The following is a 23,232-nucleotide window of genomic DNA, read 5'->3' as shown; positions in this document are numbered from 1 at the left end:
GCTGACGACTTTTTTTGAAGTATGCCATCCATTTCTAACTTTCTCAAATGAAAACAATATGGTCTGGCATCCACCCATAGCTGCCAAGTTATCCCTTTTTAAAGGGATTTTCCCTTATGCTGAATAGGCTTCCTCGCAAGAAAAGGGAAAACTTGGCAGCTATGCATCCACCACATACACATGGCTGGCTATTGAACAATGTACTGCATTGTTGAAACCATCTTGTCCTACTTGAGTGTCTGCAATTTGTTACTGCGTTGGAGGGATTTAATTTTGTAACATGTATTTACTTAAACTTCTGTAAAACTATTACCCCCTTACAGATTTGTGGATTGGGCTGGTCTCAAGGAACATACTCTGGAGTTCACTTCTGAACCAAATTCCATTTTGGAGGATGAGCAGTAGCCTATCACAGGATGTATCTGTGTGTAGTAAATGGATTTTAAAGATTCTAGCTGTGTGTTTTTTTTAAGGAAAGGACTTATTCACCTTTATTAGTTATTCAAAGGAGGGAATTTCCTGCAGGTGTAGCATGTCCTCTGTTTTGTCTGGCTTCTTGACACACAATTCACATAAAGCCAAAGGACTGGGAGGCACACTTCCATTGGAGTAAGCCAGCTGCAAACTTAAAACAGTAGAGCAGGCACCCCCAAACTGCGGCCCTCCAGATGTTTTGGCCTACAACTCCCATGATCCCTAGCTAAGAGGACCAGTGGTCAGGGATGATGGGAATTGTAGTCCAAAACATCTGGAGGGCCGAAGTTTGGGGATGCCTGCAGTAGAGTGAATGTGCATGCAGTAATGCCTAGATCAGGGGTTCCCAACAAAATTTTCTCGAGGACCCCTCATCGAGCCGCTATTGTGACAAGGACCCCCATTAATTCCTAATCCTAAAATTAAAAAGTGAGAGCCAAATTAAGAGTCTTTTTATATTTTATATTTATACGTTTTTTACAGTTACAACAGAGTACTCCATCAGTATACAGTTAGTTTTAATTTTCAGTTCTTAATGAGATGAGTTAAATCTGTCCTTTGAGTCCATTATTTCTGAAATATTAGGTTTGTTTACAAACACTACTGTTTTGCAAAGAGGCAGCGCGCGCCAGGAGGAGGGAGGGGAATGGAGAAGACAGGGTACCTGCGCAGTAGCGCACAAATAAAGCCGACGCGCGCAAAGCATCTTGGGAAGGTGAGCGTTAGTAGAATGCACGCGCTGCCTCTTTGCAAAACAGTAGTGTTTGTAAAGCGCCACCTAACGGCATACAGCAGAACTACTGCCTCTATCTAATTCTAGTTTTGCGCTAGACTCTGCTCATGCAGGAAGCGGCCAAAACAAAAAATCTGTTATCATACGAAATATATTTAATATATTTTTTATTCTAATGGCATCTTGCGGACCCCTCTGGCATAGCTCGCGGACCCCTGGGGGTCCGCGGACCACCTGTTGGGAACCACTGGCCTAGATAGACCTCAGGATGGCTGTGATTTTGATGCAAGTTCTTTTTTTCCTGCTCCAATATTGTTTGCAAATAATATTGTTTTCAAATAATATGGAAATGAATGCTAAACCTGTGCTATACAGTATTTCAGTTTAGTTCCACTATATCCCATTATTAGTTTCAAACACCCCTGATTCTAGATAACAGTATGAGGCTTAGTTTGGCATGTGGCTTAATTTGTGCCAGGGTTTCGCTCAATGCTGTTTTTCAAACTTTGGCCAGCGTATGTGAAGTAAAAATACAGTAAGTCTGAGGGATGACACATACTTCCACACTTCCTAACACAGACTGATAGAGCTGTAGAGTTGGAAGGGGTCATGAAGATCATAGAGTCCAACCTCCTGCAAGGCAAGAGTCTCAGTTAAAGTATACAGCCACCATTGAGGAACAGTTCATTCAAGCAGGTCTGGCCCTATTAGGGCATGCACTCACTCCAGTGATGGAATAAAATTGACAATGGCCATGAAGACAATCTAGAAGTCCTGTGACTGTGAAAGATGCCCATCATTTAACCGCAATCGCATGGAGATCTACAAGCAGCCACGTTAAGCTTCTCTGCTTGACCAGCTACACCAAAGGAAGGCAGGGGGAAGGAAGCTTGCTTTCTGGGCCTGAGATAATGACTTTTAGATACATTTAAGCTCGTCTTGCTTTACATAGTGTCTTCAACTCTGTACCTAAGTTAGGATTGTACTGTAGTGGAATCGTTTTCTAAGGCACTGAAATAGTTGCAGCTTTCCTCTTGGGCATTATCCATCGAAGTTGCCAAAAGCAGGAGAGGAAGGAAAAAGGGAGAGCAGCCTCAGGAACAGCTTCCTGTGGCGAAGAGAGGGCTGCCTCTGATATTTCATTTCCTCCCTACGCCAGGGAGCAGCCCAAACTGAGTTTTACTACTGCTTGGCAACGCTACTTATGAGGAGGGGGGGACTCCTGGTGGGCGTGGCGAGGCCAAGCCTCCTGCAAGCGAAAAGCTGCATCTAGGGCTCTTTCAAGGCCGGATTCGAAGGGGTGCTCCCCCCTTTTACTTCTCACCCCCCCACACATACACACCCTGGGGAAAGGGTTAGGCACGCTCCCCCGGCCGGGACTGTAAGAGAAACAGCTACGTGCTTTGTAGCCTGTGGCGAATGTCTTTCCTGACTGGTTCCTGTGGGAGGTCCCGCCCCGCCCCACACTTCCCCGGGAGGGAGGGAGCGCAGGAGGCAGGGAAAAGGGGGCGCGCCCCCTTCGCCTAGCGCGCCACGGGGTTTCGCGAGCAGCCTCGCAACTGCGACAAAACGACCCTGCTTGGAAAGCGGAACGGACCCCGCGACGGCCGCCGCTCGGATGGAAACTTAAGAAGGGAAGGCGGAAGCCCCGGACTCGGCTGAGAGCGAGCGAGGCGAGCCGTCGCCGTCATGCTATGGAGAGCAGGGGTCCCGCGGTGCTGGGCTTGGGGCAACTACTAGCTTCCTTCGGCGAGCGCCCGGCGGCCGAGGAGATCGCCTCGGCTGCGCCATGGCGAGCGCCGGGCAGCGCCGAGGCGGAAGGAGGCGGCAGCAGCAGCGCCGTCGAGCGGGACTGCGCGGGGGAGAAGAAGAAGGACCTTCCCGAGGAGGCGCTGCTGGAGTTGCGCCGCCGCCGCGGGCGCTCGCTCTCCCTGCCCGCCAGCCCGACGCTGGCGGCCGCGCGGCTCTTCCCGCGGAGCCGCCTTGAAGGGGACAGTGACGGCGACGAGGACGACGACGACGGAGGGGGGGGCGCCGGCGTCGGGGGACGCCAGCGGCGTCGGCTGCTGCACCAAGTGCAAGAAGCGGGTGCAGTTCGCCGACTCGCTGGGCTTGTGCCTGGCCAGCGTGAAGCACTTCAGCGCCGCAGAGGAGCCGCAGGTGCCGCCCGCCGTCCTGTCCCGCCTGCAGAGCTTCCCCATGCGCCAGAAGGACTTCGAGGAGTTCAGCGCCGCCCTGGCGGGCCTGGGCGCTTGCGCCGCGCCGGCCTTGCGCCCGCTGCAGTTGCCTCAGGGGCTCCAGTTGGCGCCGCCGCCGCCCGACGGGCCCGGGCGGTTTCAGTGCCAGCGCGTGTGCCTGGAGGAGGCGACGGGCACGGCTCTGGCCGGGGCCCCCACGGACGTGCGTGGCGTGGTGAAGGTGCTCAGCTGCCCGGGCCCCAAAGAAGTGACAGTGCGCTACACCTTCAATGAGTGGCTCTCCTTCTTGGACACCCCCGCAGCGCCGCTGCCCCCGCCGCCTGGGGACCCCCCGGAGCCCTGCAGCCCTGTCGAGCGCTACCACTTCACCCTGTGCCTCCCCCCTGGTCTGCAAGAGGGCACGGCCGTGCATTTCGCCATCTGCTACCGCAGCCAGCAGGGCGAATACTGGGATAACAACGGCGGGGCCAATTACACCCTTAGCAGCCCGGAAAAATCCGCGCCTCCCTTTTATTGACACAGGCCCTTGGGGGTCCGTCAGCTTGCCTTCCTCGGTTGCCAGAGAACCTCGGAGCAAGAAGCCAGTTGTGCTTTGCTTTGCCTCGCACCACGTGCTTTGCAGCCTTCCGAGCCCCACGATATCCAGGAACTGCTATCACTCAGCCTTGCCTTTGTGCCTTCCACCCCAATCCTTTGGAAGCGGATTGGGGTGGCCAACCGTGCCTTTGCACTTACATTAGCCTTGCTGCAGCCAGCCTAGTTCAAGTTGGAGCAAAGGAGCAGCCTTGAAGTTGTAGGGCATCAAGAGAGAAGAAAATGTGAAAATCAGGGCCTGACAATGGGAGAGAGGACTAAGCAGCAACCTGAATGTTACCTGCTTTCTGCCCCAGGCAAACATTGATATGACCTGGTGTCTATAACTGGGGGAGTGATTGATGCTGTGAAACATCCTTTTTTTTGTAGGGGGAAGTATGCACCTCTGGAGCTAGAGAGTGGAGTTTGCTGTTCTGCAAGCTTGCAAGAGGTGGTGGGGGTGGGGACCGTTTCTGACCTGTGCCTTCCGTTATTCTTGTACAGGAAATGACCTCTGAAAGCCAAGAAGGATGCAGTTGAATTACAGAGGTCTCTCTGAGAACTGAGCAAACAGAGCTGTTCAAAACACACATGCACGGCTGAGTCCTTCCCTGTTACAACTTGAATACTGAGCCTTTTCTTTACACTAATAAACTAGAGGCACTTGGTCTTCCACCAAAGGGAGGATAATGTGCTCTTATTTTTGTAACACAGATGGGGAAGGACCTTTTGGCAGAAATCTTAACAGATTTTGGCCAAGGGCTTGACGAAGAGGGGTTTTTTTGTTTTTGTTTTTTGGTGTCTTTGTTTCTGAAAAAGGGAAACTTTTGTGGCTACTTGTTTTTGTTTGCACTGGCGATTTTAGTCTTGGTTCCAGTCACATAGCATGTTAAGAAATTCTCACTTAAATCACATCACATGTGGGCTTTCAAGGTCTATGAAGGTGTGAAATGTCTGTCTACTAGAAAATCCACAATGGGATGGTATAGCCCTTGAGGAAAGGTTTTAGACTTCTGTGACCAAATGAAAATGAAGTCAGAGCTCTAGAACTTGCTGTAGTTGTGTAGAAGAGGGATTTTCAGCGGGTTTGGGTTTTCCTGCTGAAATTCATCCTGCTCTACAACTATTGGAAGTTCTGGAGCCCTGCCTTCCTTTGCATCCAATCCCGCTTATGTTTGCTCCCCGCTTCTGGCTGGATTCTAGCCACTGCCAACACACAGAATTAAGCTTTTTGCAAACAGTGGACACACACTTCAGGCTTTTGCAAAAGTTGATGCATGCATGTGGTGGCAGCTGCATGTATCTAGCTGGTAGTGAGGAAGGCAAGCAGGATTAAATAATAATAATCCTTAGCTGGACTACTGCATAGCTGTTGTATGGTTCCTCATCCTTGGTGTGTGCAGATTGACTACTAGATGCTTTAAAATGTAAACCCACTCAGTATTCCTGAAGCTTCGCTTGAGAAGACATACCTGTGGCAATAGCTGCTGATAGAGCAAACAACTTTCTTGTGTGATCCTCTTCCTCTGGATGTCCCATCTCTGTAACTTGGTTGAGTCCTTTGAAGGGCTTCTTACTTTGAAACTTAATGCACTTTTACAACCCTAAATGGTTTTTTTTTAAAAAAAAAACCCAACCAAAACAACCCACAAAAGCTAGCTGCAGCCTTGCTACTACTCAGGCTGTGAAGTGTTTGGTAGAAGCAATCATTCTGGGAAAATAGCTGCTAAAACAGGAACAACTTGATGACCACTTAATTGGTGTCTTTGGGACTATGTACTATTAACTAAAGTGGCCGCTGAATAGCACCTTCAGAAGCCTGTCTGGCAGTCAAGTTGTATTAAGGTCTCCTCTCCAGTCATGATAAAATGGTCTAATGACTAAAAGTGACAATTATTTGATTTGCCTTTCAAGGGCAAACTCATTTCTTAGCGTGCTCTTTCTTACAGTATTCACTTTCTAAAGCTTGGAATGGTAGGTTCTTTCCTGCCTGGGATTTGGGGAACATATTGCTGGCACACCATTTCCGATATTTGTGCTTTTATTCACCCTTTATAAGGGTGTTGACCTTAGCATTCTTTTCCCAAGTCATGTGACTAAGTAGGTCAGTAGTATGAAACATCTGCTGTGTTGTACCTTGAGGGATCCTGTATGGGTATACGAATGCAGTAGACTGGCATACCCTCCAAGGTGAAGGGAGATGTGAGCAGGGGTAAACTTTGCAAAATAAAAAAAAATCCTTCCAGCAGCACCTTAAAGACCAACTAAGTTTTTTATTTTGGTATGAGCTTTCGTGTGCATGCACACTTCTTCAGATACACTGAAATAGAAATCCCCAGAAGCTTATATGTAGAGAAAGGGTGGGGAGGGGTATCAATCAGAGGGGTGGTGGAAATGGGTGATTGACTGACTGATAGCTGTTGATGACTGTAAACGACTGCAAATGGTCTTGCATGAAAAAGCAAGGGGGGGAGATGACTGAAGATCGCTTTATCATGTATAATGAGATAAGAATCCAACGTCTCTGTTCAAACCAGGTCTCTCCATGGTTTTAAGCTTGGTGATAAGTTGCAATTCAGCAACTTCTCTTTCCAGTCTATTTCTGAAATTCTTTTGTAGTAAGACAGCTACTTTGAGATCTTGTATAGAATGTCCTGGGAGATTGAAGTGTTCTCCTACTGGTTTCTCTGTATTGTAATTCCTGATGTCAGATTTATGTCCATTTATCCTTTGGCGTAGGGTTTGGTCATGTTTGGGTTTATATATGCCTCACTGTAGCAGTGTGCAACCATTAACTTATACAATGAAGCATCACCTTAAAGGTTGCTTTAGGAATGTATCTCTAGGAGATTAAGGGGCACTTAGCATTGTAATGAACATCAGTCTAAATGCCATTGTAATGAACATTGTAATGAACATTGTAATGAACATCAGTCTAAAAGCCTCGTCCAGGCATGGCTCCCAAGTGCCACACATGCAGTGTTTTCAAAAGCTTCTCCCTATTTAAGTTTTATTCACTGCTCTTCCCTGTTATGTATGTAGCAGTTGAGAATTCCTTAGCTTAGTGGTAGGTAATTGGTGGCCCGTGGACCCCAAGAGGTCCACTAAACGCACCCAGGTGGTGGTTCGTGGCACCACTCACATAACAAAAGCTATCACAGAGGTATCAAAATTTTCAAAAGGGGTCCATGGCCTGGCTTTTGAAAAACAGGTGGTCCGCAGTACTTAAGAACCATTGCCCCTAGCTGCTTCTTTGGTGCATCAGCTATGCAGAACATAACCCTTCTGGGCTTAATATAAATTTACAAAATAATAATTTGGATCCTTGTTCGAAAATTTTATGATGTGTTTAAAGTGTTAAATGGCTGCTCCTTCCCCTTCATTTTTTTTAAAAAAAAACACACAGAAGCTGACTGTGACTCCTACTGTAACCTTGGACTCTGCAGTTGATAACTGTTTGGGACAAAAGTTAAAATGTAGTTGAAGCCTTCTCTTGGCAGGGGCAGTGGGACAGAAGTGTAGGGTGTCTGTGTATATGCCAAGGGCAACACTACCTTAATACCGCTTTCATTGTGCTTTAAAAATACTGTTGTCCTCCAGCTAGAGCAGCAGTTTTTTCAACATTTTGGAAGAACTCGTTCTGGTCTCTCTCTCTCTCTCTCTCTCTCTCTCTCTATATATATACAGTGGAACCTCGGTTTATGAACACCTCGGTTTATGAATTTTCGGTTTATGAACGCCGCGGACCCCTCTGGAACGGATTAATTCATTTTCCATTACTTTCAATGGGAAAGTTCGCTTCAGTTTATGAATGCTTCAGTTTATGAACAGACTTCCGGAACCAATTACACCCATGCTTCAGTTTATGAACATTTCAGTTTAAGTACTCCGCGGACCCGTCTGGAACGGATTAATCCGCTTTCCATTACTTTCAATGGGAAAGTTTGCTTCAGTTTATGAACGCTTCAGTTTAAGTACTCCGCGGACTGTCTGGAACGGATTAATCCACTTTCCATTACTTTCAATGGGAAAGTTCGCTTCAGTTTATGAACAGACTTCCGGAACCAATTGTGTTCATAAACCGAGGTACCACTGTATTGCAGATGCAGAGAAACCCTGCGGAGTTTCAATTTTTCTTTTAAAACTAGGTTCCAAAATGTATTAAACGTAGCCATGAATAAGCAAGCATGAGTGCACAAATTCTCCTGAACACAAGTTCCTTTTCATTGGATAAAAAACTGATACCATGCCAAAGAGGCTGCAGTGAGTCATAATGTGGTTAGCATAAACTTTGACGCTCCTACCACCTTATGTGGTAAAGATGCTAGGTCGTGGGGGATGGGGGAGAATATATATTTTCCCATGGGATATTTTTTTTGTATACCCGAGAGCCAGTGGAAGACATAGGTGAGTGTTTTATTTAGGGAATGTGATACCTTTTTTTTTTAAAAAAAACCCACAGGGCTTGAATAAGCACTTTTAGAAATATAAAATTAGGTAGTGTTTGACTTCTTGCCAGCTCAAATGATTTAGGGTGCCTCTCCCCCCCCCCCAGGTTTATTTCCATAAACTATTGGGTGGGGGAGAAACTAGTTCTTGCCTGAGATATTCAGAGGGAACGAACAGAGCTGTTCGCCGATATGTCAGAGCTGCATACTGTCTTGAACGAGATCGTTTGCAGCAGGCAATGAGCAAATCTCTAGCATGCTGTCTATTCTGGCAAAAACTGGTAAGAACTGGTTTTGCACACTATAGAGTTCCCCCTATATTTGCTGTGAATAATCTTGTTGGAACAGCATTCAGAGGAGACCGAGTGCCTGGAGATATCTGGAATTGTGCACAGTATTCTAAATATGGATTGTATTCTGTGTGTAAATGATCACCCTCTCCTTCCAGAGGAATGTCAAATATGCTTCTGTCTTTAGTGCCTTTAGAGGAATATGGGGAAGGGTGAGTTGGGTGGGTGAGGTTTTTTGTTTCTGTTAGACATGTTGGAGGAATTCTCTTGGTTGCTTTAATAAGCAAGAATTGTAAACCTTGATGAATAAAAATGCCTTTCCCTGTGTGTTAATGAGGTTGTTTGTCTGCTACATACGACATCATTTTTTGTCTTCAGTGTAATCTTTTTTTGTGTGTATATCTATCCCATAACCGCTGAACAAACATAACCAGATTGTAGAGGAGGAGAGATTTCCAAGCACCACAACCCTTTATGCAATAAAGGCTTATTGGGTTGGCAGCCTTAGATGTTTCTTTTAAATGGGACTGAAATTAAGCAAGGGCTTTGTTTGCTTTCATTTGCTTTTACCCAAGATGGTTGGAAACCTGCTTTGTTCTAATTTTCTTAAGTTAGGACTTCAGTGTTAACAGATGTTGAGACATAGAATGCATGAAAGTTTGAAATAATGTGACCAATAAACTTCTGCCCCTTCTCTATGCCCGAGTTTGCCAAATTTCCCAAACATACTGTCTAGTTTCTAAAAGTACATCTCAGGCTCTTTGACTCTTCTGAAATTTGGAGGTGCCATTTTTAAAGAAGTTAACTCTTAAATGTTTAGACTCATTTAATTTTTTTTTGGCAGGTACAGTTCCAGATGTCTGCATTTTGAGTGCTAGCATAGCTTACTCTCAACTTTGCTAGTGTGTACCAGGTCTGGAAACAGTAAGAGATTCTGCAGCCATCTGGATTAAAATAAGAAAAGGAAAATGTGTATTAAGCCAAAACAAATATTGTATATTAAAACTTCAGTCTGGGTTCTAAAAGATACTGCAGCTGGTTAAAATCAATTTGAAATAAGTGGCACCGTATAATGTGTCTGTCCTGCAGATGTCCCGAAGCTAAAAGTGCCTTCAGGGAAGTGCCTTCATTTATCAAAAACAAAAGAAAATGCATAATTATAGAGACATGCTCGGTGTTTACCCATAAACTATTAATTCTGTATTGACATTTTCTGCCATGGTATCATGTCTAAGTAGAGGTTAAGCTGAAAATGATGATAGCATAAGGAATGAAGAGGCAAGTGAAAAGCATTATAAATTAGCTTTAGTGTTCACCTTTAGATGCAGGGTTGTTTCTATTTTAAACAACTAGATTGTTTATTTTACAATGCTTAAATTGAGTGCAGTTTGCCCATCATTTGTAATCTGATCTTGGCCATGTATATGAAAGTGACAGGCAAAACTGCTGAATTTAGTTAAGACTGTGTAAATCGACTTATGGCTTTTTATGCGTTTCCGGTGTGGCTTTCTGTGCCACTCGCCATTATCTCAATGTCAGAAGCATGTGGTAAGAAGAAACAGAAATAAAAATGGATGCTAAACATCTTAGTTTGGGTTGGAACTTGGGATCTTCTGGCTTATATAGAATCTCCATCTGCCCTAGTAAGCATGTAGGAAAGATGTCCAATTGATTGAAAACATTGATCACACTACTCGTACAAGCAAAGTATTGGTGGTTGTGTTCAGATATCAGCCTTCCAGGGCCGTCTTGCCCATAGGTGCTAGGGGTGCGAGGCACCCGGGCACTGAGCTCTCAGGGGTGCCAGGCTGAGAGTCCAGGGCCTGAGAGTTGAGTCCAGGGAAGAGCCCGTCCGCCAGTCGGAGCACCGTGGTGGGCGGGCTCTTCTGCTGTGGGTGGCTCTGTGCCATGAGTTCGGGGGCCAGCAAGGTGCTGAGGCAACCGGCTGGCTCCACCCATCTGCGTGCCTGGGACTGGGCAACGGGTGTGTGTGTGTGCCAGGCAGATCTGTGTACCCCGGCACCGCATATGCTTAAGAGCCCTGCAGCCTTCAATGAAGGCTTCTAGGATACCATTAACTTGCAGAACATCACTTTCCATTCTGTCTGACGAACGGTAGACATAATAATATACAGAGCTGGCTTCGTCACTCTTCCCTAAGCTTCTCTATGCGTGCCTACCTGGAAACGGCAATCACGCTTGTCTGGAGGAGGTTTTGCGATGCCTGCTTTGTAGAGGATTCATGTAACTCAGGCATCCCCAAACTGCGGCCCTCCAGATGTTTTGGCCTACAACTCCCATGATCCCTAGCTAACAGGACCAGTGGTCAGGGATGATGGGAATTGTAGTCCAAAACATCTGGAGGGCCAAAGTTTGGGGATGCCTGATGTAACTTGTATGGTGGAATTGCTTAGTTGCAATAGTTAAGAAGCCTTCATTGTAATTCCTTTAGAAGCAGGGATAATTCTGGGTCATGAGATCCATCCAGCTGAATGCTGGAAGCCACTTAAGCCTCTGTAATTAGTATAGGTCTATATGACGGGGGCCGTAGTTTGGGGACCCCTGGCCTATAAGAACCTGCTTTCTTAAAGGCTCTCCATGTCTTTTTTTTATTGGACTCTGAAGCGCATGGGAGCAATATGGTGTCTACAGATGTAGCAGATTGTTAATCATTCTTGCTAGTAAAAAGCCTGAATGTTTTTGTAAGTTTCAGAAAATTGTTGTGTTCTTTTGACCTTTGAAATAGCAAATAGCCCAATTTTGGTGCCTGGCATCTGAGCAGAGATTTGGACTCGATAAGGAAGCTGATAGGATCAGCATTATGTTCGAAGCAATTCCTTCCCTTCGCTCATCCCCTCGCCAATACCTTCGTACAGTGCTGCTTAGCAATTGATGAACAAACTGGAACATTTCTTGTTGCTGTAAACAGGGGGCTGGGGCGGGAATCTCTTCCTTATATGTCCATAAAGAAACCAATTTCTGGTGTCAACTAGTATGTGGATCCAAGAGCTTGGGGAAGGAGGGGGAAGCATTGATTAAAAACAATGCACTTGAATGCTTTACTGAAGAGTAAAGGCTGAGTGCGGTGCTACCATACAGTCAAACTTGCTTCTAGTGGTTGTTTCATAATCTTGTGCAGCTTCTAGATCCCCAGCTGAAGTGAGAGCACTACTTATAATGCATAATACACACAGTATATTTTCACAAGGTCCAATGGTGTCCAATTTAATTTAATAATTAAGTATATGGTTACGGAGTTCACAAGGTGACAACCAAATGGTTATTCTCACCATGCTTGTAACCTTCTCAGAAGCACTGGCTTAACTATTGGGAGGCCTACTGTTAAGCCTAGATGTACTTTTAGGTTTGATTTTTTAAAAATACTAGGTAATATGTAGGCTGTATCCCATTGGCCAGGCCCCTGCCTCATCACTGTTTTCATGGTGGTGTCACTGTTTTCTTTTGGCACTGTACGTGTTCAGTTTTGTATGAGAATGCCACACAGCTGCCGTGGCAGGGCTTGTGTGCATAGGACCCACCTATCAATTAAACTGGCATCGCCCTGATGTCGAGGGAATTGAAATCAAACAGAACGAAGGCGCAGGAATTTGCAAATAACAGTGACCAGCTGACTAGTGGTGCCTACAAACTACACTTTTGGCAGGGAGCTGCATGTTTACCTGCCCCATTGTTGACATGGTGCAGCTTTTATTTGGGGGGGGGGAGCCTTGTGGGCCAAACTGCCCTTGCCACTGCTATGATATGGCATACCAAATGGATACCTGTATATTTGTAGCCTCTGGAAAACAACACTCCATTGCTCAGGTGCCTTTAGAAGAAAAGCAATCCTTTTAAGTTGTAAATTTCATAGCTCTTCAGATAACATGTTTAAGTAGATTAAGTCCCCATGGAATTTTGAAATGCTTAAGCGGTGTTCAACAAAACTATGGTTCTCCCTATTTAGGGAAATCTGGTTTGTACTGGATTGGAAGCTAAAGTTCAAACTGTCTGCAGGGCATGAACTTAGTAAAAATTGATCTAGGACTGCAGTCTTAACTGCATTCTCTGAAATAAGGTCTCTTGAAATGGTTTGGAACAGGTTTGGAACACGTTTGGCATTGCAGATGCTGCTGAAGGACAACTGCCCTCAGCTCTGGCAAGCATGGCCAGTGGCCAGAGATTTGGGGAGTTGTAGTTCAGCAACACAAGGAGGGTCTCAAGTTCCCACACCTGGTTTTGAGATCGTCACAAATTCTACACTGAATCCCCCCAAGTTGCAATAAATACCAGTTTCTGAGCTTGGTGAAAAGACATTAACTTGAGTAGTAGCAGAAGCAAACAAGCAAACCTCAGTTTATGGAATTTTATTGGCAAGAAAACTTGATATAAGCAAATAATGACACTCAGACATGGCAACGCATTGTTTTCATCTTACTGGCATATTGAAAGCACACTATGAAAAATTCTGGACAGCTTATGTTAAGACTTAGCGGAGAAACAAGACAGCTGAAATATACATAAAGAAGACAATATGTTCAAGTAAAAATCTGTGCGTGTTCCAGAATACTGAGGCTGATCCGCCACTGCTACAGGCTGAGAAGAGTTCATCCGCTATCAAACGTTCTGCGGGCATTCAATAATTAACTTCTCCGTTGAATAAAGTTGACCAATGGTGACCTAAAAATAAAACAAACGCTGTAACTTTACGAGAAGGGAATGATGGAAGCACAAAGAATAGGCACAAGATGATCATTTGTGTTGTGTTTAGTCTAAAACAGCCTAGCAAAAGCACAAATCATGCTTAATGTTTACTGATGTGGAAGCTGCTTCCCTGTTGTTTTTGGCATCACAACTCGGTAAAATCGGTTAGGCGGAAAAAGAGACTTCCTTGTACAGTATACTTCATCGTTGAGGGGCTTTTCTAGTAACAACATACTCGTCAATATCACACCAGTTCAGCAGCAGCAGAGCAATTAAACACACCCAAAACACACTCAGGCAGATCTGTGGTGTTAAAACACACAAGGGGTGGGGAGTGCACGGTGCTAGCTTCCCCCCTTTGTCACATTCCTATTACTTGCTTTGAATTGGAGGTTGCTTTAGAACCCTGGAAAACTTGGGTCCTAAAAATTGCAGGGAGCCTTCATCTACAGGAGTCTTTCCCCTTCTTCAGGAGTTCAATCCTCCAACTTGTTGAGGTCAATGAGAATGGGGAGGGAGAAAGACACAGTCGCTCATCCTCACAGCTCACCCCTCCCTTGATGTCTCAACACTGAAGAAGAATGCCTGAAGAAGGCTACTAACACAAATCAACCACGAGGTAGTTTTCAAAGTCTAGTGGCTTTTATGAGGCATCTTTTCAACAGGGCTGTCTCCTTGGGAATCCTATTTTTGCAGAGTGACTGACCTGGCCCAAGATGCACAATAAAACGATTGGGTTTTGGACTGGGCTATCCATCACGAGGGAAGAGTTACGGCCCATTGTTAAGGCAAGACTGGTTTTCTCTGCTAGGAAGCATTCTGTTCCTTTAGTACCCAGAAATGTCAACAGTAGCCTATGAATTACACCAGCAGGCAAAAAAATAATGTTTGTTGCTAACATGCCTATACAGAAGTCATTTAGCTTCATAACAAGAAATTGATTGTCAAATCCTAGATACTTGTATTTAAATTGAATGCAGCATCTGTCAAACAAGACCATAATAGCTAGTAATTATTTCTGCAATGAAATTATTACACCCCACTAATGTACTGTATTTATTTAAATAAATGTGACAAAGATTTGGCTCTTTAAAAACACAGTAATTATTCAGAATGAGAGATCAAGGCCTGCAGCTCAGTGCTTATTCTTAAAGAAAAAGCACCTCCACTTGAATTATATTGTGAGTTCTTCAGCATCTATTTGTGCTTCTGCTGCATCCTTATCAAAGTCTCTCTTTTTTGGTCTCATGATAGCAAGTGCCTCATACCATTTCAAATACAGTTGTATCTTGGTTCTGGAACACCTTGCAAGTCTAACGTTTTGGCTTGTGAATGCCACTAACCTGTCTGGTTTGCGAACGTTCTTTGGAACCTGAACATCCAACGCAGCTTCTGATTGGCTGCAGGAGCTTCCTGCAGCCAATCGGAATCCGTGCCTTGGTTTCTGAACGTTTTGAACAGTACACAGAACATGCCTTTTGAACAGTACACAGAACTTGGTCCCTGAGGGTCTCCAAGTTCAACCACCTGCAATTCAGGAATCTCAAAACATTCATTTATTCAGCCCTATTCTGTTATTCAGAGGGTAAAGAGTTTTATACAGATGGACTGTAGAATTAGGAGCTGTAGGTGGTGGATGAATGATACCCAATATCCAAGCGGGACAGGGTGTGTGTGTGTGGGGGGGGGGGAGTCCTCACTGCAAACAGAAACCTAGCATGTCATGGAGATGAGTTCAGATCAGTTTTCTCCATTATCTGCTAGTTTTTGTCTCCTTGCATACAAACCCTGCCTGTATTTTAAGGTCCTCGGAGGGCACCTTTCCCACAGTTCCAGCAACGCTTGAACTGTGACTGGCAGGGTGATTTGAGTGGATTTGCTCGAGCTCTGGTACTCCTTTCCTAGGAGGGCCTATTTAGCCCCACTCTCTGATGGTCTTCTGGCAACAGATGGAGACCTTTTTATTTAGACAATTACATGGAACTGAACTATCTTCTTCTGCTTTTGTTTTTTAACCTGTTTGCCCTATATATTGATCTGGATTTGTGTTGGATTCAATGCCGTTAGCTGCCTTGAGCATGGAGACATGGAAAAGCAGGATATAAATTTAAACAATAAATATACAAGCAAAGGGGAGCAGTCAAACAGGCACTTGCCCATTGCAACCTAAAAGAACACGGTCCAGGAAAAGCTTTTACCACTGGATTCTGATGAGAGTTAAAACTGGCCCTAAGTGGCCTGTTTCTTTTTAAAGAGAAGAGTGATGGATGACAGTTCCAGTTTTGGCAGGTCTCTTGTCTTTGTGCACTTTACTAATAGGGGGCGGGAATCCCCGCAGGCCTTTTGGACCCCAACTCTTGTAGGTGTTGTTGGTAAGAAGAATGGCAAATGCTAATTTCTGCTTCCCTAGCAAGAGGATGTTTTTTGTATTTTTATAAGGGTTCCAACTTTACTTTTCCTGGCAGGACGTCTCTTCCTCAGCGTTTCCATAGAAACAAATGGAAAAACCAAAAAATGGGGGGAAAGTCTTCAAGATCATAACCGCTGCAGAGCTGACTGCTGCCTCTCTAGGATCAGAGTGCTTAATGTATTTAGTTGCCTAAGTCCATCCCTCCTATATTTTTGGTGTCAATATTATGAACTTCCCTCCTCCATGTCGACTGAAATGAAAACACGATGAAAAGTTGTTCCAACATTTAACATTGGCAGAAGCTGGGACTTGGCAGATCCAAGCACAGCAACTGCTGAATTTCTGGTTTACTGATTTTGGCCTAATTAGAGCGAGCCAAACTTGATGCCTTTATCCTCCCTAAACTCCCTCTCCAGAATTCCTCTATCATCCTAATACCCCTCTCCAAAATCCTGCAAATTTTGTTATTTGCAAAATGAGGCTGTTGCTTCCAACTAATAACCCAAAACATCTATGCAGGCTTATGCAAACATGATTTGTGAGCATAATGGGACACACAGCCAATTTAATTCCAAGAGAAGGGAGGTCCAAAGTAATTCCGAAGTATAATCTGGATCATCTGATTGAACGAGCAGTTGTAAAAACAACAACAACCCCAGTTTCAGATTTGTTTTTATAAAATGTCTGTCCACGGGCATATAATGATACAGAAATGAGTTTGTTGCAGCTTTGTGCTTCGATTGCTACAGAGAACCAGGCAGTGCATGGTGGACCCTGAGCTTTGTTCGGATTGATGCCGTTTTAAAAAGTACAGAACTTCTCTTTGGCAACCATTCAAAGTCAGTCAATGGCTTTGTTTCTGTGCTACTCTTATTGGTTTTCACTCCCTTTGTCGTATTTCCTTGCAAGTTAATTGATGGCTTCTCTAGGGCCAATTTTGAATATTTGGGGTGTTCCTCCTCTCTGGCTTCTCAATTACAATGTTGACAGCCATGGCGAAATGGAATCAGAGAGGAGGCGGCTCAAGGAACCAGCTGGGGTTCCTCATAAGGCTTGTCAAACTCCTGGATGGAATGGTTCAAGGGAGACTGAACCACTAATTTAATCAAGTGCCTTCAGGGTTCGGAGGTGGCGGTGTGGAACCAGTCTGCAGTTGTGTAATGTTAGAAATATGGGCCTACAATTGTTTATACAGATCATTTATTCCTGTAGTGCTCTGTTTTGTGGCCCTTTGAGCCAGATTAAGATATTCTACAGCCTGAAGTGGAGCCCAAATGCTCCCCCTGCCCTATCACGAGGGCTCACTCTGCAGCATTCAAACACCAGATTCCTGGCTTCATTTATTTGATCTCCCACCCCCAGCATGCTGAAACAGATCACTCTACCCTGTTGCCTCATAGAGTTGGCCCTGAAATATTTAGGCTGATTCACGTATATATTGCTCATCAGTTGAAGACTGCAACCTGGTTAAACATAGAATCATAGAATTCGGGAGTTGGAAGGGTCCCTGAGGATCATCTAGTCCAACCCCCTGCAATGCAGGAATATGCAGCTCTCCCATACTGGGATTGAACCTGCAACCTTGGCATTATCAGCACCATGCTCCAACCAACTGAACTATCCAGTGCAGCACCAAGGAGAGGAATAAGGCCACAAAACAGTGCCACCTGTTACTACTTCAAACAAAACATTTGGCTTACACATTCAGCCAACCCCTCATCAATTTCTATGCATTTTGCTGCATGGTTCTCTGCAGAGATGTGCAGAGTTACACTTCTTACTCATAGCATTTCTGTTTAACCTTAAATGGCAGCCATGTAAAAGCTATTTAGAAACCAGAAACCACCTGCATTCTAATCAGCTTATGACCCCAGTCTTAAATAAGCTAATGCTGTGTTTCATTGCAGTTCTTTTGCTACGCAACTGTCTTTTCAGTTTTTCAAATGACCTAATTTTACTTACATTCTGATGTAGAAGAGCCATTATGTTTTGGCAAGCTGGAATTTCTTTTGTACGTTATTAAGGTAATTTGCACTCAAGGAAAGTCTTCCTAAGCCACACAAGTAGTGTCTCCTCTAAGGAAAAATTGACTAGGAGGAAGCATGAAAATAGGCGCTCTAAGTGGAACTGATGGAGGTACTAACAGTTCTTGCCCATCAAAACGTAAAAAACCCCAGGGTGGAACAATTGTCCCCAAAATGGGCAGCCTGCATTGCAATTGCTAATTTGCTTTCACCCTTGCCACACCTTAAGTGCCCCAGTCTGGTTTAAGGGTCATTTTCAGGCAATTACTTTGCTTCCAAATCGTTATTTTACAGTTTTACACCCAATGAGACCACAGAAAGTGAACAATAAATGCAAAAAAACAAAAATAAAATAAAAAATCAAATTTAATTGCAAAGTGGGAAACCTAGAATATTTCAAGGTAGAATGAAACATTTAGTTTGAAAGAAGCTTCTGTTTAATACTCAATGCTTGCTGCTGGAGAGCTTATAGTTTCCAAATTGTGCACCTATTCTCATTTTCTTCTGATTCTGTTGGAATGGGTGCTACCCTGTCACTGTGCTGCTCCTAGCAGTGGAGTAAGTCACCCACACGGCTCAAACCACCTTGAAACAAATCAGATGCTCAAAACGGAAATTGGAAGTTTCCAGTTTGCAGGGAGAAACTGCCCACCACCCACCTGCCAAATGCACACAAGCAGCTGGCCTCCCCGGCAATTCAATCCAAGCTGCTAAGCTTGCTATCAAATGCCCCTTCAAGGGAGATGGAGAGAAAAACATGCTGTTGCTCTCAGAGTCTGTTTGCTCAATGGTGTTGCAAAGGGCAGGCAAAGGCTTGGGAGCATTGACCTCGAGAGCCCATGGACATCAGGTTCTTTCTCTGTACAGTCAGTCTTTGTCCTCCTCTCGCATTGCCAATTGCAGAGCAGGTTGCAGCTGAGGTTTCAGGGGGCGCTTCACTTGTCCTTGGCAACTCAACTGACCCCAACAAACAGAGCTGACAAATACAGCCACTTCAGAATTTATTCTGCATTTCACGCCACGCCAGAGGTGAAAGGCTGGGTGATCCATTATCTAAAGTTGCACACGTTGTGGTCAAAATCATAAAGCAAGTTAGAAAGACTTGTGGTAAACCATACTTTCGTGCTTATAGTTATTTGTCCTTATGGCCACAAAGCGAAGCTAATCAACATGATAGCAAGAGATGGCAAACCTGTCCATTGGCCATTCTGGCTGGGGATGATGGGATCTGGAGTCTAACAACATCTCAAGGGCCACAGCATCCCCATCCCTTTTCTAATGACTCAGAAACAAGTTTCTCTAATCTCACGGTTTCTAATGACATTTCATGAGTGTTGCAAAGCTTATCCCATGGTTTATATGCCAACGGACCTGGCGATTTAAGAAAAGCAACAATTGCAACTCCACCCCCGCTGAACTCTAATGAAGAGTTAGCAAATGACCTGCAGATCACCTGAAGCAGAAGGAAGAACAGGTTCTACTTGGATGTGAGTTGGTACCTCAAGTCCCAGGATTATTGGGTTGAAATGATCCTGCCCTTCTTGCCATCACTGAACTGGATGAAGACTCATGCCTGTTACAGTGAAACTGGAGACTGCCAGAAAGCAGTGAGAAGTTTTACAAATTTCTGAGTGTCTGTGAGAAGGATGTGGGCTTTCCTTGACCCTGTCCTCACTATGTTAGAAAATCCACTTGCCAGTGGTGAGCGAATGAGTGCATTTGAGGACCGCTGGGTTTGAGCCGTCATGACTCTCAACGCCCTTTGGGGAGGTGGCAGTTGCAGGATCTGAATGCAATTGCAAGAAAATGACCCCTCTTCTCACTGGCACAGCATTTCCCTCCAAGTAGGTTCCAAGAAAATCTGCCCAGACATAAAGCTTCCCCTTCCATCCCAGGTCAAATCTGAGAATCTCAGGTTTTAGCTGTTTATAGGCAGGGCGAGTCAGCGTCAAAGCCCAGCAAGAGGCCCAGCGGGTGGACACTGGCTTCTTTCCAAAGGTCAAGCTGTAGGGATCACTGCTCTGGGAGAATCTGCACAGATGGCAGTAAGCAAGTGGCGATGTCCCCTTAGGAAATGAAGGACAACTACTAACATGGAACAACAACTCCACATGATGACATAAAAAAGATCCCAAAGACAGCAAAAGTAAACAGGAACATAATTCAGTGTAATAGCTGTTGTCTGCCTTTACCTCACCCCCCTCAATATGATGTCAAACTATTGAGTACAGTAACTGGTTTCATATATGCTCACGTCATCATCAGATATCTGTATGTTTTTTTTTGGTAAGGAAACTCTTCAGTCACTTAGCCTATAACAGAAATGCTCTTTCTGTCCCAGCCTCTGATTTCAGCTTGATGAATCCACAGATCCACTTTGAAGACCTGAGTTTATAACATCTTGCTTGCAGCTTACATTGGTGAATATGGTTCCTGACATCAGACTTTTAAAGCATCGCTGAAATGCAAGATTGCTAAGACGAACCTTTGAGCGTCTGGGGCCTTTGGATTACTCAGATGAAGCAACCATTAGGCCTAGATGGTGTGACTGATCACAGTCCTAGCTGGTGTGTTGCTATCAAAAGCAATACATAAACAAACATAAAAATAGCTTGGCACATTCCCCAAGCAACAGGAAGTAAGAGTATGGGAAAGAGCTGTCCACGGATGCTTCTTTAGTTTATATCCCAGTCCTAAACATTTCTATTTGGAAGGAAGTGCAACCGAGTTTAATGAGACTTGCTTACAGCACTTACATGAGGATGAATTTCATTTGTACCACTGGGGTTTATCAAATAAACATGCATAGGATTGGGCGATAAGCAAATGTTAGGATTGGCAACATTTTTTCTGGAAATTGCTCCTCTGTTGTGAACAAAAGTATGCTCTGCCTTGTTAGCAGGTGGTAACGCCTATGCTCATACTACAAAAATTAATAATAATTGTGGATCAAGCTGATGTTAAAACACAGAGCAGTAGGCCAGGGTTTTGGGGTCACCTGGCAACCCCTACTTGGAAGCAAGTCCTACTTGCATTTAGCTGAATTTATTTCCATGGATATGGTGGTAGGTGTTTTTATTTTATTTTAAGGAATATGCTGTTTGCCAGCTCTTCCCCAGTAAATACAATTTCTTCACATTTTACTTTTTCTGTATTATTGCTTTAAGATGAATGAATAACTCAAGCTGCTTCTTCTTCTTCTTCTTCTTCTTCTTCTTCTTCTTCTTCTTCTTCTTCTTCTTCTTCTTCTTCTTCTTCTTCTTCTTCTTCTTCTTCTTCTTCTTCTTCTTCTTCTTCTTCTTCTTCAAAATACCCCACACCATATATTTATTCTCCATTTCACCACAAGCTATTTATGGATGCATGAACAGGCGAGAGAAATGTGTTCAGAATTTGCCCTGATTCTTTTCAGAAGAGAAGCTTACTTTCATAAGTTGCAGTTACGTTGTCTGAGAGAGGAGCTGGGTTATTAAAAAAGCTGTTTCCACTGTTTTTCCAGACAGTGTATCGTGCGAGTAAATATAAATGTCTGGACCTTCTGTGACCATTAACTTTTTATCTTGCTGACATTCGAAAGGTCGTGTGTATCCTGCTACCCCTTCCATCTCATCGCCTCAGTTAAGAGCTGAGAATTTGGTGCTACATATACAAGTTCATATCAGCACCTCAGATCGTAAGTGGCTTCTCCATTCATGCAAGGGAGTGATTTCTGCCAGCTCCCTGAATCATATCCCAGAATCTACTTTCCTTGAAGTCTGTAAGAGTTCGGAGTTGACTAAGTTATTACAAGTCAACATACAGTGGAACCTCGGTTTTTGAGTGTCCCGGAAGCCGAACGTTTCAGTTTTCGAATGCCGAAAACCTGGAAGTAGTTGCTTCTGTTTTCGAACGCACCTTGGAAGTTGAATGGCCTCCGAGGCACATTTCTCAATTTTCTCCATTGAAATTGACGGCCATCTATTGTGCCTCGGCTGTTGAATGTTTTGGAAGTCGAACTGACTTCTGGAATGGATTACGTTCGACAACCGAGGTTCCACTGTTTCAGGATTCCTGTGTGCAGACTCCTTTCAGAGCAAAAGACTCCTTGATCTGCCAAGCTAATGAAGTGAGAACAAGGAAAATAATCAAGCGGAGGCTGGAGCCTCTTTTCCTTTTCTTTTATAGGGTTCCTACTTCATGCTAGCGGTTTACGTCTTTGCAAGATTGCTTGCATTTCTAACTAAAAGCAAAAGGGTGCATTTCAGCTGGCTTAAGATGTTTTGTTAAAGCTCAGCATATTTTACAGGTTCAACCTATGCAGTCAGATGTGAGTGCCACAGAGTTCAATGGAGCTTACTTTCAGGGAACTCCGCACAGCATTAGAACCATGCTGATTCTAATAAATGGCATACGGTAGTCTTGACTGTCTCTTAGTGCAGACCCAGGTCATTGAACCTGAGTGACCACAGCTGCCACCCACCAGGAACCACCATTGGCAGGGTTTGCAGCAACAGTAGCAGATACGTTCTAGGTTTATGATAAAAATTTTATTCTCTTGCTAATTATGCTGTTTTAAATGTGTATTTTATATTTGATTTACTTTAGTAAAGTTTCCTTTTGAAATATTTGTGATTTATTTTCTTAACATTTGTGCTAAATGCCTGTTCTGTAGTCAACCTCTTTTGTAATATTCTATTTTGAAATCTTTAAGGTAATGTTTTAGTTTCCTGTTAGTTATGTTGCTCTGAATGTATACTGAATGACACGCCCTAATGTGTTGTGTACATGGGATCCTCATCAGGTGTGTTTATCTGTTACATCTGATGAATATAGAATCTATGTACAAAAATAGCTGAGCTATACACTTGTCCAGTAACTCACATGCAATGTTCAACGAGTGTACAGTCTGTGTATACAACAGATGAGCTATACGGATCAAGACGTGTACATACTTTCAAACAAACACTTATGCAAGTATGGAGACAGCTTGTACCTGCGGTCAGTGTAATGCGTGAACAACCCTAATATTCCCTTCTTTGTTCATGTGGAGCACTTCCTGAGTTCAAGCGTTTACAATCAATTCAAATAATTTTCACAAAATCCAGATTTTTAAACTGGACCGTTAAATAATTCAGAAATATGCTTTCATCTTTATGAACACCTTTTAATTTTGAGTAAATCTGTGTCTAACTTAGAAAAAGAAATATGTGTTAGCCAACAGATGGCAGTGTTGCACTGTCACAGCAATTGCAAATATTCTTAGCATGAGAAAGCCTTTTAACAGATCTATTTGTTTGGCTACTGTTCATTATGGTACATATGCAGAAAGAACAAACAACACATCTAGTGAATATACACTTGTCACCCCAAGGCAATTCTGCTCTGGCTCCCAATTAACCCTC

General features: G+C 44.1%; 2 protein-coding genes across 2 annotated transcripts in view; one reads left to right on the top strand and one right to left on the bottom strand.

The window, feature by feature from the left end:
- Positions 1–2,671: 2,671 nt before the first annotated feature.
- On the top strand, positions 2,672–6,852 carry PPP1R3G (protein phosphatase 1 regulatory subunit 3G). The gene is given in 2 exon segments (XM_035126400.2): positions 2,672–3,267; positions 3,269–6,852. Coding segments are annotated over 2 exon segments (1,020 nt in total). The 5' UTR covers positions 2,672–2,901; the 3' UTR covers positions 3,923–6,852.
- Positions 6,853–13,064: 6,212 nt separating this feature from the next.
- LYRM4 (LYR motif containing 4) overlaps positions 13,065–23,232 on the bottom strand; it is a 47,801-nt gene continuing 37,633 nt past the window's right edge. Inside the window, exon 3 of the mRNA XM_035126405.2 lies at positions 13,065–13,393. Coding sequence (XP_034982296.1) covers positions 13,331–13,393 — 63 coding nt within the window. The 3' untranslated portion in view covers positions 13,065–13,330. The remainder of the gene's footprint in view (positions 13,394–23,232) is intronic.

This window comes from Zootoca vivipara, chromosome 8 (genome assembly GCF_963506605.1).
Source record: "Zootoca vivipara chromosome 8, rZooViv1.1, whole genome shotgun sequence".
Lineage (NCBI taxonomy): Eukaryota > Metazoa > Chordata > Lepidosauria > Squamata > Lacertidae > Zootoca > Zootoca vivipara.
This window is presented reverse-complemented; position numbering and strand designations above follow the sequence as displayed.